This window comes from Hyperolius riggenbachi, chromosome 5 (genome assembly GCF_040937935.1).
Source record: "Hyperolius riggenbachi isolate aHypRig1 chromosome 5, aHypRig1.pri, whole genome shotgun sequence".
NCBI classification, from domain to species: domain Eukaryota; kingdom Metazoa; phylum Chordata; class Amphibia; order Anura; family Hyperoliidae; genus Hyperolius; species Hyperolius riggenbachi.
Genome location: NC_090650.1, coordinates 69,007,405 through 69,021,840, shown reverse-complemented (window position 1 = coordinate 69,021,840; position 14,436 = coordinate 69,007,405). Strand labels below are relative to the sequence as shown.

The 14,436-nt window shown below is 44.7% G+C and overlaps 1 protein-coding gene across 2 annotated transcripts in view; it reads left to right on the top strand.

Moving 5' to 3' along the window:
• Window positions 1–9,180: 9,180 nt before the first annotated feature.
• DYNC2I1 (dynein 2 intermediate chain 1) overlaps window positions 9,181–14,436 on the top strand; it is a 119,124-nt gene continuing 113,868 nt past the window's right edge. The window contains exon 1 of one of the 2 annotated variants that reach the window (XM_068235842.1): window positions 9,181–9,379. In XM_068235842.1, coding sequence (XP_068091943.1) covers window positions 9,365–9,379 — 15 coding nt within the window. In that variant the 5' untranslated portion in view covers window positions 9,181–9,364. The remainder of the gene's footprint in view (window positions 9,380–14,436) is intronic. The other variant, XM_068235841.1, reaches the window with a different exon arrangement.

Sequence of the window (14,436 nt, the reverse complement as noted above, 5' to 3'; positions counted from 1 at the left end):
GAGTATCTGACTTTTTTATTTTTAAAGCGGTACACATTCACTTTAGAACCTATGTATTTTATCTGTCCCGGTTATTACACCATTCAAATTATGTCCCTATCACAGTGTATGGCGCCAATATTTTATTTGGAAATAAAGGTGCATTTTTTCATTTTGCGTCCATTACTATTTACAAGCTTATAATTTTTTTTCCCTTAAATATACCCTCTTTAAATGCATATTAAAAAAAAAGTTCAGCCCCTTAGGTAACTATTTATGTTTTGTTTTTTTTTCATTAAAAATGTTATTTGGGTAATTTTTTGGTGTGGGAGGTAAACAGTTAATTTTAAAAGTAATAATGTTAATTTATTCAATTAAAAAATGTATTTAGATGTAGTTTTACTATTTGGCCACAAGATGGCCACAGTCAATTTTTTTTTTTAGTCCTGGAAGCGAACGAGCTCGCTTCCAAGAAGCATAAGGAGGACGGGAAACTTTTTTTATCAGAAAGACAGCGTCTTCTGAAAAGAAGCCGTTGGTTTTTCTACTGGGGACTTAGATCAATGAATGGGAACTATGTTCCCATTCATTGATCTCCGGGCTACCGCGCAGCAGTGGAACAGCAGCCGCCTGGACGTGACAATCACGTCCAGGCGGCTTAAATTGATATATTACTAATTTTAAAGTGTTAATATGAAGGAAAATGAACCAGAATAGAAAGGACCAGTGTGGTTTGAATTATAATTTTTTTTTAATGAAATCTTTATGGTATGCGTGTCTAGGACGTGATCAAGGGTGTGACAGGGCATGGCTTAAGTGTCCCTCTTTTTCATCTCAAAAAGTTGGGAGGTATGTACACTAGTTGAATTGCTATACTTATCTGAGGCTTCTCCCAGCCCCTAGAAGTCTGTGTGTCCCTCACCTCACTCAGTTGTCTGCGATCTCCACAGGTAATAATGATCATCGACCTGACCTGGTTAGATCTTCTGCGCATGCCACTCACGATCTGCACATGCTACTGTGCATGCACAGAAGAACCCAGGAGCGCAATCAAAAGTGGCACGTGTACAACTCCCGCACATGCGCAGAAGCTGGCGATCCGGCCAGGTCCGTGATCATTATAGAGGGCATAGCAGACGACTGAACCACAGCGGAACTGTGGCGAGGGACACACAGACTACAACGGGCTGGGAGAAGCCCCAGGTAAGTAAAACTTTAATTTAGCAATTCAACTCATGTATCATTAAAGGACAGATCCAAGGAAAAACAAGATCTACTTACCCGGGGCTTCCTCCAGCCCCTGCCAGCCGATATGTCCCTTGCCGCAGCTCTGGTGTCCCCTCTGTTGCAGATGCTGACCTCGCCAGGTCGGCACTTCTTATTGCTCCTATATTACTCATCCATTGCAAAAGGGTGAGTGTCTCCTTCTGGGGGTGAGGTGGTGGTTTCACTCAAAGAGATCTCACGGGTGTCACAGTGTTCTCAAGATACGGTGAAAACTTAATTTGAGAGACTTGTTTCCTAGTGGACTTTTCTCATCCCTCTTGTATTTGCAGCACTGAGCGCTATATTTGTGCTAAAAGTTATTACTCCTACAGGGTGTCATCGGAATCACACTGTAGTGCGACTCTGGACGCAATGCTGTAGGTTCCCGCAGCACGCACCTGAATCCCTATGCATCACTACAAGTGCCAGCATGCATCCTGCTCAGTGTAATAAAAGTGGGCAGTTAACTCACCTGGGGCTTCTTCTAGCCCAGGGGTGTCAAACTCAAATACAAAGTGGGCCGAAATTGAGCTCTCTAGGACCAAGTTGCGGTCCGACCCCAATGTCTAGTTGCCACCTTCCTCACTTATAAAGTTCCCTGGTGTCTAATAGCCCCCTCCACCCTTATATAGTTCCCTGATGTCTAGTGGTCCTTCCTACCCTATACAGTTTCCTGGTGTCTAGTGGCTCCCTTCCTTCTCCTATACAGTTACCTGGATCTAGTGCTGTACCCCTCGCCATATCACTTCCCTGTGATCGAGGGCTTACACTCCAATAGAGCTTCTCTGGTGGTCTAGAGTGGGCCAAACACAATACAAACTGGGGACACCACCTGGGGTCAAATCTGATGGCTCCAAGTGTCAGATTTAGCCCGTGGGCCGGAGTTTGACATGTATGTTCTAGCCCAGTGGTTCCCAACCTTTTTGGAGTCGTGACACATCAAACCAAAATGTAATGAGAGACAGCGTTTCCCCACTAAATGCACATAAGAGACAGCGTTTCACCAGTAAATGCAGGTAATGACAGACAGCCTTTCACCAGTAAATGCACGTAATGAGAGACAGCGTTTCCCCAGTAAATGCACATAATAAAAGACCTCTTTTCACCAGTAAATGCACATAATAAGAGACAGCTTTTCACCAGTAAATTCACATAATAAGAGACAGCTTTTCACCAGTAAATGCACATAATAAGAGACAGCTTTTCTCCAGTAAATTCACATAATAAGAGACAGCTTTTCACCAGTAAATGCACATAATAAGAGACAGCTTTTCACCAGTAAATTCACATAATAAGAGACAGCTTTTCACCAGTAAATGCACATAATAAGAGACAGCTTTTCACCAGTAAATGCACATAATAAGAGACAGCTTTTCACCAGTAAATGCACATAATAAGAGACAGCTTTTCACCAGTAAATGCACATAATAAGAGACAGCTTTTCACCAGTAAATTCACATAATAAGAGACAGCTTTTCACCAGTAAATGCACATAATAAGAGACAGTTTTTCACCAGTAAAATTAACATAATAAGAGACAGCTTTTCACCAGTAAATGCACATAATAAGAGACAGCTTTTCACCAGTAAATGCACATAATGACAAACAGCCAGTTGTCCCCAGTATATGTAGCCAGGGATATATGTGCCCAGTATATGTAGCCAGGGATATATGTGCCCAGTATATGTAGCCAGGGGTATATGTGCCCAGGATATGTAGGCAGGGGTATATGTGCCCAGGATATGTAGCCAGGGGTATATGTGCCCAGGATATGTAGGCAGGGGTATATGTGCCCAGGATATGTAGGCAGGGGTATATGTCCCCAGTATATGTAGGCAGGGGTATATGTGCCCAGTATATGTAGCCAGGGATAAATGTGCCCAGTATATGTAGCCAGGGGTATATGTGCCCAGGATATGTAGGCAGGGGTATATGTGCCCAGGATATGTAGGCAGGGGTATATGTCCCCAGTATATGTAGGCAGGGGAATATGTGCCCAGGATATGTAGCCAGGGGTATATGTGCCCAGGATATGTAGGCAGGGGTATATGTGCCCAGGATATGTAGGCTGGGGTATATGTCCCCAGTATATGTAGGCAGGGGCATATGTCCCCAGTATATGTAGGCAGGGGCATATGTCCCCAGTATATGTAGGCAGGGGCATATGTCCCCAGTATATGTAGGCAGGGGTATATGTCCCCAGTATATGTAGGCAGGGGTATATGTCCCCAGTATATGTAGGCAGGGGTATATGTCCCCAGTATATGTAGGCAGGGGTATATGTCCCCAGTATATGTAGGCAGGGGTATATGTCCCCAGTATATGTAGGCAGGTGTATATGTCCCCGGTATATGTAGTCAGGGGTATATGTAGCCAGGGATATATGTGCCCAGAATATGTAGCCAGGTGCCCCCCCAGGAGGAGAGAGCGAGGAAAGGAGAGCGGCACCTCAGGGTGCTCTCGCTCTCTCCTCCGGAACGAAGTGCGGTGGCTGGCAGAGGGGCGGAACTTACCTTCCGTGTCTCTGTCCCGTCTGGTCTCGTCGCCGGCGCGGGATGATTTGCCGCTACTCTGGCCTGATCCAGACCAGAGCAGCGGCTGCAGAGCCAGAACTTCCGGCCGGCGCATGGAGCGACACGGAAGGTAAGTCCCCCCCACTGCCAAGTGCCGCCAGCCCGCCACAGTTAGTATCGGAGGGGAGAGTGAGGGAGGCAGAGCACCCTAAGGTGAGAGAAGGGGGGAGATGGCCCCCTTCTCCGCCGCTGCCCACAGTTCTTCTACCTCCACTGCGCTGCTCCCCTCCGAGAGCCGCGACACATACCCAAAGCTGCCGCGACACATGTATGTGTCGCGGCACATGGGTTGGGAACCACTGTTCTAGCCCCATGAAGTCCTCCTGGTCCCTCACCGTCATTCCATACTGCTTCATTCATCCGCTGCCCTCTCTGAACGCTGCAGGCATGGCCCATGTCACTCACCTCCTCCATTGCACTTCCATACCCAGGAGCATTCTGCGTTTGCACATTAAGTAACAATTGCTACTGTGCATAAGCAGAATGCACTCGGCCAAAGAAGCGCGATTAAGGAGGCGTGGGGGGGTGCATGCACAGTGGACCATGACTCGGCAAGCTTACGGAGAGAGACAGCAGCTGAATGGAGCAGCGAGGAAAAAAAATAAAAAAAGTTAGCTACTTGCGTCAGCTTGTAAGGCACGGAGGACGCCGTCCGCGCCCTCCGTGCCGTTCCGCCGGGTCCCCGCCGCTCAGTAGCCCCCCGAACGGTCCCCGACCGCGCGGCCAGGGTCGGGCTCTCCAGACTGTACAAAGATGGCGGCCGAAGCTGGCTGCGGCTGCGCAGTCCGCATAGCCGCGAGTGCGGCTGCGAAGCTCTAAGGCCAACCCACCGATCCACGCTACAGGACACAGCCTGTTACGTGGATCGGGGGGTTGACCTTAGAGCTGCGCAGCCGCACTCACGGCTATGCGGACTGCGCAGCCGCAGCCAGCTCCGGCCACCATCTTTGTACAGTCTGGAGAGCCCGACCTTGGCCGCGCGGTCGGGGACCGTTCGGGGGGCTACAGAGCGGCGGGGACCCGGCGGACGGCGTCCTCCGTGCCTTACAAGCTGAAACAGGTAGCTAACTTTTTTTATTTTTTTTCTCAATGATTGGCCTCGTAAGTCCTTTAAGAAAAAAAAATGGAAAAAATGCATTATTTCTTAGTTTTCGTCCATTATAGTTTTAAACTAATACATGCTACCGTAATTAAAACCCATGTATTTTATTTTCCCATTTGTCCCGGCCGTTATGTTCCTATCACAATGTATGACGCCGATATTTTATTTGGAAATAAAGGTGAATTTTTTCAGTTTTGCGTCCATCCCTAATTACAAGCCCATAATTTTAAAAAATAACAGTAATATACTTTACTACATACATATTAAAAAAAAAAGTTCAGTCCCTAAGGTTGCTTGTTTCAGGTGTGTGATTCAGCCACTACTGAACCAAAGATATCAGCAGGGCTGCCAGGCAACTGGTATTGTTTAAAATGAAACATCCATATCCCTCTCAGTTAAGGTTCCCTTTAACATTTATGATGAGTATGGGAGGAGTCAGGGGCATTTTTATGTCTTGCCCTGAGTGCTGGGTCTCCTACAATCTGCCCTACTAACACATACTGCAACAGATCCTGGATAAGTGAAAGATGGATAATGATCTACAGTAACCTCCATTCAAGAAAGTGTGCATGCTGCCTGTGCTGACAGACATTGCAAAAGCACAAAAACCACAAAAACATACACCATACAGAAGCAATTCTGTAACCTGACACGTGTCCCAAAGGCATGACCTTTGCTAATGTTTTAGTAATGTATTCATTTCAAGATAAATATTAAAGAGACTCCGTAACAAAAATTGCACCCTGTTTTTTATCATCCTACAAGTTCCAAAAGCTATTCTAATGTGTTCTGGCTTACTGCAGCACGTTCTACTATCACCATCTCTGTAATAAATCAACTTATCTCTCTCTTGTCAGACTTGTCAGCCTGTGTCTGGAAGGCTGCCAAGTTCTTCAGTGTTGTGGTTCTGTGATGCATCTCCCCCCTCCAGGCCCCTCTCTGCACACTGCCTGTGTGTTATTTAGATTATGGCAGGTTCTCTCTGCTCTATTATCTTTTACAAGCTGGATAAATCCTCCTCTGAGCTGGCTGGGCTTTCACATACTGAGGAATTACATACAGGAAGAGCTGTCTGCACTCTGCAGGAAGAAAAAGCCTGACACTTCAGTGGAAGATAGCTGCGGAGGGAAAGAAACACACAAATGATCTCTTGAGATTAAAAAGGAAGGCTGTATACAGCCTGCTTGTGTATGGATGTATTTTCTATGTGTGGACATACTGTACATCAACCTACTTCCTGTTTTGGTGGCCATTTTGTTTGTTTATAAACACATTTTTTAAAAAGGTTTTTAACCACTTTTAATGCGGCGAGGAGCGGCGAAATTGTGACAGAGGGTAATAGGAGATGTCCCCTAACACACTGGTATGTTTACTTTTGTGCGATTTTAACAATACAGATTCTCTTTAAGTACAAGTAAGTAAGTACAAGACACTGTACAATCATGACATCCAGTAATACAAGTACAAATACATACATAGTTAATGTGTGGTTTGAGACATCACTAAAATTGGTATACGTTCATGGTAAATTACAGTAACATAAGAAACAATAGGAGGTGGTCCCTGCCCTTCCGATCTTATAGTCTAGAGGGTTGTGAGTTGGAATCAAAAGGAAAGGAGACACAAGGGTTAGTGGATAAGGCAGTGAACCTCCAATCAGGGCCAGGCCGAGCAGGGCCGGGTTTAAGCAACAATGGGGCCCCAGGGCAAAATAAACCTGGGGGGGCCGCCCCAACAGATACCCCGGAGCAAAAATTGGCATTAAGGGACCTTTTTTGCAGCTGGTATAGTCAGGGTTTGAAGCCCCAATCGGTCAGAGCTCCACATTCGGGCTACCCCAGCCTGCATGGGGGGCAAGGGGTGGGGGGACCCCACATAATTTAAAAAAAAACCATATTGATGCATGTAAAATTACACTACCGTTAGGTTTGCTACTTAAAGTGACATTTACCGCATTTAAAAGTATACTTTTTTCCTTCGAAACTTTAAAATCGATTTGCTCAAAAACTATAAGGTCTTTTTGAAAAATTGTTTTTTCCTCTTATTCCCAATGATTTCCTTAACATATCCTGCAAATTTAGGGTTTCTAGAATTGAAGGTGGATTTACTATTAACCATTAAAGTCGGCTGGTTTTAAATGTGTATTTTTTTTCCTTTGAAACTTTAAAACCGATTTTCTCAAAAACTATAAGGTCGATTTGAATTTTTTTCCCTCTTGTAACCACTGGGGGCCCCTACAAGCTCTGGGGCCCCAGGGCAGCTGCCTCCTTTGCCTATATGGTAGCGCCGGCCCTGAGGGCGAGGCAAGAGAGGCTCCTGCCTCAGAGTGCAGTGTTATCTTTATTATCCACATAATAAAGTGATCAGTAAGTAAATTGTAATATATTTTTTACAGTCACTATTTGTAAAACATTCATATCCACACAATAAAGTGATCACTAAGGGGGGGTCTTAGGGTTAGGCACCACCAGGGGAGGTTTTGGGGGTTAGGCACCACCGGGGGGGGGGGGTGTCTTAGGGTTAGGCACCACCAGGAGAGTTTTAGGTTAGGCATCACCGGGGGGGGGGGGGGGGGGAGAGGGAGGATCTTAGGGTTAGGCACCACCAAGGGGGATTTAGGGTTAGGCACCACCAGGGGGGTCTTAGGGTTAGGCACCACTAGGGGTTCTTAGGGTTAGGCACCACCAGGGGGATTTAGGGTTAGGCACCACCAGGGGGGATTTAGGCTCAGGCACCACTAGGGGTTCTTAGGGTTAGGCACCATCAGGGGGGTCTAAGGGTCAGGGATAGGTAGAGGGAGGGTTATGTGTGAGACTGAGTAGGGTTAGGTTTAGTTGTAGTAAGATGCTAGTAATATTTTAATGTTTTACTACAGTTATTACGATTGTACTTATATTTTTTTGTATTGGTATAAACAATATTTTCAGATTTAATTACGGTACATGAAGAAACAATAAATGAAGGTTATACACAATATTATACAATTATAACGATTATACATATATTATCGTTTTTTAACAAATGTAATTATAAGTTTCACTTTCAAAACAGGGAAAATTATCGTTTTCACAATTTGCGATTTCATAGACATTAAATCTTTTTTAATTTGTAAAACATTATTGTAAATGAAATACAACACAATATTTTTATAAACGCAATTCCTGCTTATCGTTTACACCACACGCCCTTTTTTCCCGACGCCCTTTTTGCATGGACGCGGGTTAGGGGCCCTGGTGCACCTCTTACTCTAATACTAATCAGTGTGTGACAGCTGGGGTGGAAGGGATGGAGAAGCACACTTAGGTGTCTCAGCCTTGGGTGCTGGATGACCTTGTCTCGGCTCTGCCTATATATACTACCTATAGGAACCTATAGGCTGTCTGAAAAGATGTGATTCTAGAGTATGTTTGAAGGTTTCCAGGCTCAGAGCATGACGGACAGGCTGTTGGAAAGAGTTTCAAAGCAAAGGGGCTGCTCGTGAGAAGTCCTGTATTCGGCTCACTCTGCTGCCCACAACTGACTGTCCGTGTGTACAGTACTCATTATGCTGACACTATGCGATCTGCATATACAATCATTTTATCATCCTTAGTACTAAACCTATGTTGCAAAGACCCCAAGTAATACATTTAAGTTACATTTACTTTATTAGTCTTCTAGCATACCTCCCAACTGTTTGAGATGAGAAATAGGGACATTTAACCACACCCCTGATCACGCCCTCGTCACAACCCTAGTCACGAATACCATAAAGATTTCATAAGAAAAATATGTTGTTTATAATTCAAACCACACTGGTCTTTTCTATCCTGGTTCATTTTCTTTCATATTAACATTTTAAAATTAGTAATATATTAATTTAAAGGATGGGATTGGGAATAACATTTAGAGTCAAACACATTTTTTAGTAGAGAAATATATATATTTATATAGAAAGAGGGACAATGGTTCCCATCCAAAAGAGGGACAGTTGGGACTGGGAGCTATGTTCTAGTAGTATATAGATGTCAGCATGATTGTATACAGGTTGTGCAGTTAGACTGCATAGAAATAAAGTTATTTTTCATACATTTAAAGAGCCGTAATATCACTATACTAGCTGATAAATTACACTACTGCGCACTCCATCCTTACGGATTATTCTAACTGCAGTTCACTGCGCACGCGTATAGAGCTATTTTTTGGGGCTGCGCTTACGAGCACAAGCGCGTACTTTGACGTCCCATATCGCCACGCCTGCTCCATTACGGTTGCTAGGCAGGCAATGCCGCCGTTGCCTAGGTGATGCGCTCTGCAGGCATGCGCAGTGCCTCGGTGGCCTAGTGTCATGGCAGCTGCCAAAAAAAGGATGTGTACCCGGGATCTGCCATAGTAACGGGGCTCGGTACGCGGAGATCAGGCGCTGGAGCTGCGTGTGACGCCACAGCGGTGACGGAGGAGAGCCATGCAGCCAGAGCGGGTGACGTATAATCCCCTCACTACGTTCTTCAGGCATCTTGTCATTGGTTGGGTGTTCTGGAATGTGTGATTCAATACACTGATATAATTATTAAAAGCGTTTACTCTATATGGTTGCTCCCTGCTCTACTTCATTACTTTTTTTTTTTTAAGTTTCATTCATCCTATCTAAAGCTTGGTACACTCTTTCCAGTGTTATTGACCAATCACTGTGACACTGACCAATTTTATCTCCTCCATGTATTATGAGGGCCAACAAATATTGAATACTGCAGGCAGATTGCTTAGGTAAACCCTCATACTACTGGAGGTGGTAAAATTGGTCAGTGATTGGCCAATCAAAATTGAAAGTGTGTACCAGACTTAAAGCAAACATAATTTAACCACTTAAATACCAGCGGTCTCTGCTTCCTTAAGGACCAGAGACCACTGGTACCAGAAACCAAAATAATGTGCGCTCCTGCTTGCGTCATCGGAAGCTTACTGCGCAGGCGCAGTACAAAGTCTTTCTTGTACTGCGCAGTAAGCTTCCAATGATGCATGCGTAAGCGAGTGCGCGCATGGCCACGCTGCTGCAGTTGGATGGGATGCCGCGCTAGACCGGTGCTGGCGGCGGGGAGTGGCGGAACGTTGGAGGACGGCGTGGGACATTACAGCTACAGGGGGCTGATAGAAGCCACACGTAAGTGTCAGATTCTATTTTAAAAACTCCCCCCCCCCGCCCCGGAGAGCCCCTTTAAAAAAACACAGATCTACTTACCTGGGGCTTCCTCCAGCCCCTAGCAGCTTATGTGTCCCTGCTGCAGCTTTGTTCCCAGCTGGTCTCCCCTCTATTGAAGCCGCCAACCCCGATCTTTGCGTGGCCGTGCTCTTGCAGCCAGGAGTGTTCTGCGCAGAATGCTCCCGACTACGGGACTATGTGAGCAATGCAGAAGACCCCGACCTCGCCGGGTCATGGCTGCAATGGACGGGAGACCGGCTGGGAGAGGAGCTGCGGCGAGGGACATATATGCTGCCAGGGTTTGGAGAAAGCCCCAGGTAAGTAGATCTGCTTTTCTTAAAAGCCTGATGTTTCTTTTAAGGATAGCTGTTTACTGCTGTGCTTAGTGGCATGGGAATGGGATGCTGAACCTAGCGTTAACAAACAGTGTTAATTGATGCAGACTTAAAGTAAACCAGAGATGCTGACAAGGAAAGATTTGATACATACCCACGGGCTTCCTCCTAACTCTATAAGCACCGCTTAGTCCCTCAATGTCCTTCCATGCGCCTCCGTTCAGCTGCAATCACCCCCGGATACTGGCTCAGTCACGTCAGTCTGGGTCTTCTGCGCATGTGCGGAGGTCCGGTGCATGCTCAGAAGACCCTGACTGAGCCAGTCCCAGGGCTGATTGCGGCTGAACGGAGGCACACGGGAGGACGGCGAGGGACTCATTGGTGCTTATGGGGCTGGAGGAAGCCCTGAGTAAGTTTCAAATCTTTCCTTTTCAGCATCTCTGGTACACTTTAACCACTTGAGGACTGCAGTGTTAACCCCCCCGCCCCACCCCCCCCTCCTAAAGACTAGGCCATTTTTCTTCAATTGGGCCACCACAGCTTTAATTTCTGTGTGGACACCATCACTGTCAACAAAAGAATTACGGTTTACCCAAATCATAAACCATGGATAACAAAAGAACTCAAGGGACTTGTAAAGAATAGAAACAAAGCTTTTAAAATACAGGACAAAGACGCATATTCTTCAGCCAGAGCAAGTCTGAAAAAAGGCATACGAAATGCAAAACTTAAATACAAACAAAGGATTGAGGAAAACTTTGAAAATGACTCAAACCCAAGGAGGATGTGGCAAAGCATTCAACTATTCACAGATTACAAAAAGAAGAATAGCACTCAATATACACTGGACAATAACATCCCTAGCCTAGCAGAGGAACTTAACAACTTTGCTAGATTTGAAAAAGACAACAATCGGCCTCCAGTCAACTTTGGGCCCACTACAGACTCACAGCCATTAATCCTTCACATACATGAAGTGCAGCAAGCACTCACAAATATCAACACCAGGAAAGCTGCAGGTCCTGATGGTGTGCAAGGACGTGTGCTCCAGGCCTGTGCTGGCCAACTAGCGAAAGTTTTTACACAAATATTCAACCTCTCTCTGTCCTTGGGTGTAGTTCCATCATGCCTTAAATCTACAACCATTGTGCCAGTCCCAAAAAATCCTAGGATAACCTGTCTTAATGATTATCGACCAGTTGCTCTAACCCTTGTCATCGCCAAGTGCTTTGAACGACTGGTAGCCACACACATCAAGGCCTCCATCCCAGCAAATCTAGATCAACACCAGTTTGCTTACTGAACAAATAGATCGACTGAGGATGCCATCTGTGTAGCTCTCCATGCTGCCCTCTCACACCTGGAAAAGCCCAACTCCTAAGTTAGGATGCTCTTTGTTGACTACAGCTCAGCATTTAACACCATTGTACCTAGCCAGCTGACCAACAAACTCCATGCACTAGGTCTTGCTCCCTCCATATGTACTTGGTTATTGGACTTCCTTACTAATCGCCCTCAAACTGTCAGACTAGGAAAACAGACATCATCCACACTTACCCTGAGCACTGGCGTGCCACAGGGCTGTGTATTAAGCCCTCTGCTCTATGCACTTTTCACCCATGACTGCCAGCCTATCCATACCTCAAACGTAATTGTTAAGTTTGCAGATGATACGACTGTCATTGGGCTTATATCAGACAATGAGGAAGCTGCATACAGAGAAGAAGTTAGGAACCTGACTGCATGGTGCGACATTAACAACCTGTTATTAAATACAAAGAAGACCAAAGAAATTATTCTGGACTTTAGGACCACCAAAAAGACTACTCACCTACCGCTAATGATCAATGCAGAGGCTGTGGAGAGAGTTTCCAGCTTCAAATTTTTGGGAGTCACCATCGCAGAGAACCTGTCCTGGGCTGACAATGCTTTAGCTCTAACTGGCAAAGCACAACAACCCCTCTACTTTCGGAGAAAACTAAGGAGCGCTAACCTCCAACAGAAGCTGCTGGTTAATTTCTACAGATGCACTATAGAAAGCGTTCTGACCAATTGCATGACGGCCTGGTACAACAGCTGCACGAAGGCTACTAGAGAAGCCCTGCAGCGCAGCGAGTTGTTAAAACAGCAGAAGCCATTATTGGCACTGAACTACCATCACTGGAACTTTTGTATAATACTCGCAGCGTGAGAAGGGCCAAAAACATTATCAAGGACAACACTCACCCTGGAAATGCCTTGTTTGAGCTCCTTCCATCAGGTAAACGTTTTAGATCAATCCGCACACACACAAACAGACTGAAAGACAGCTTTTTCCCATCCGCCATAAACTTGATAAACTCTGAATCCTCTCTGAAATAATTAACACTTTGTACAAATTGTTTAAACTTCTGTAATACCTGGCATACTTGTATAATTTCTTCTCTTCCTTGTTACTATCACTATGTTCCCTATATGCACCGTGGGGTTGTCATGAAAAGTAATTTCGTTGTGTTACACAATGACAATAAAGTGAATCGGATTGAATTGAATTAAGGCCTCGCTGCAGGGCTGCACAACTCGGCACGCAAGTTATTTCCCCCCCCCCCCTTTTCTCCCCACCAACAGAGCTCTCTGTTGGTGCGGTCTGATCGCTTCCCCAATGTTTTTTTTTTTTTTTTTTTATAGATATTTTTCTTGTTAATTTTATATAAATGTACTCTCCCCCCCCCCCCCCCCCCCAGGCCCCAAGGGGGACAGCCATGTAACACTCTTTCTTAAAATTATCACTGGTGGTGAAATCTTTAGTCCTGTCAGGTTATCTGTACAGAATATTAATTTACTGAAAGTTCTATTCACAGAGGCAAGGTTCACAAACAGCAAGCTGTCAGGACCCTGGTCATGACATTACACTGTGGGAGTGGTTTTACCACAATATCTGCCATACAGACCCCCCTGATGATCTATTTGAAAAAAGGTAAAGCTTTCTCATGGGAAAGGGGGGTTCAGCTACTGACTGGGATGAAGTTCAATCCTTGATTAAAGTTCCACTGTAAATAAATAAGAAAACAGATGCTTACCTCAGGAAAGGGAAGCCTCTGGAACTTAATGAGGCTTCCCCCGTCCTCCTCAGACAGCCCGATCCAGCGCTAAAAGCCATGAAGAAAACAAGACAATAAAAGTTGCCTGTTTGCGCACAGCGGTGACAAGGGGTGCTGGATCACCTCTGCTGAGGAGGAAAGGGTAATACTACGCATAGGGAAGTTATGCGCAAGAACATCTTGTGGCCAAATAGTAAAATTACATCTACCGGTACACACTTTTTTTTTTTTCAAATGACTTTTTTTTTTTTTTACATTTAAAATTAACCCCTTACCTCTCACACTCCCCAATAGCTACCCCAAAAAAATTTGGGTAAAAAAAAAACAAGAAACAAAACATAAATAGTTACCTTAGGGACTGATTTTTTTTTAAAATATGTATTTCAAGAGGGTATATTACTGTTACATTAAACATTATGGGCTTGTAATCAGGGACGGACGGAAAACTGAAAAAATGCACCTTTATTTCCGAATAAAATATTGGCGCCATACATTGTACTAGGGAAAGATTTTAAATGCTTCAGTAACCGGGACAAATGGACAAAGCTAATGTGTGGGTTTTAATTACGGTAGCATGTATTATTTTAAAACTACTTAAAACTATAATGGCTGAAGAAATAATGATTTTTTTTCCTCATTTTTTTTCGAATTTTTCCTGCAAAAACACATTTAGAATAAAATAATTATTTGCAAAAAGTATCCCCCAAAGAAAGCCTAAGTGGTGGCGAAAAAAACAAGATATAGATTGTTTCATTGTGATAAGTTATGAAGTTATATATGTGCATGTTCCATTTTGGGGTGATTCCGCCTCAATGGAAATTATAGGAAAATCGGAGAACGCGTACAAAAACGTGCAATAAGGCGATTGCGCTTGCGTTTTTAAGAATAAATACATTGTATTTATTCTTTTTTGGGTCAAAGA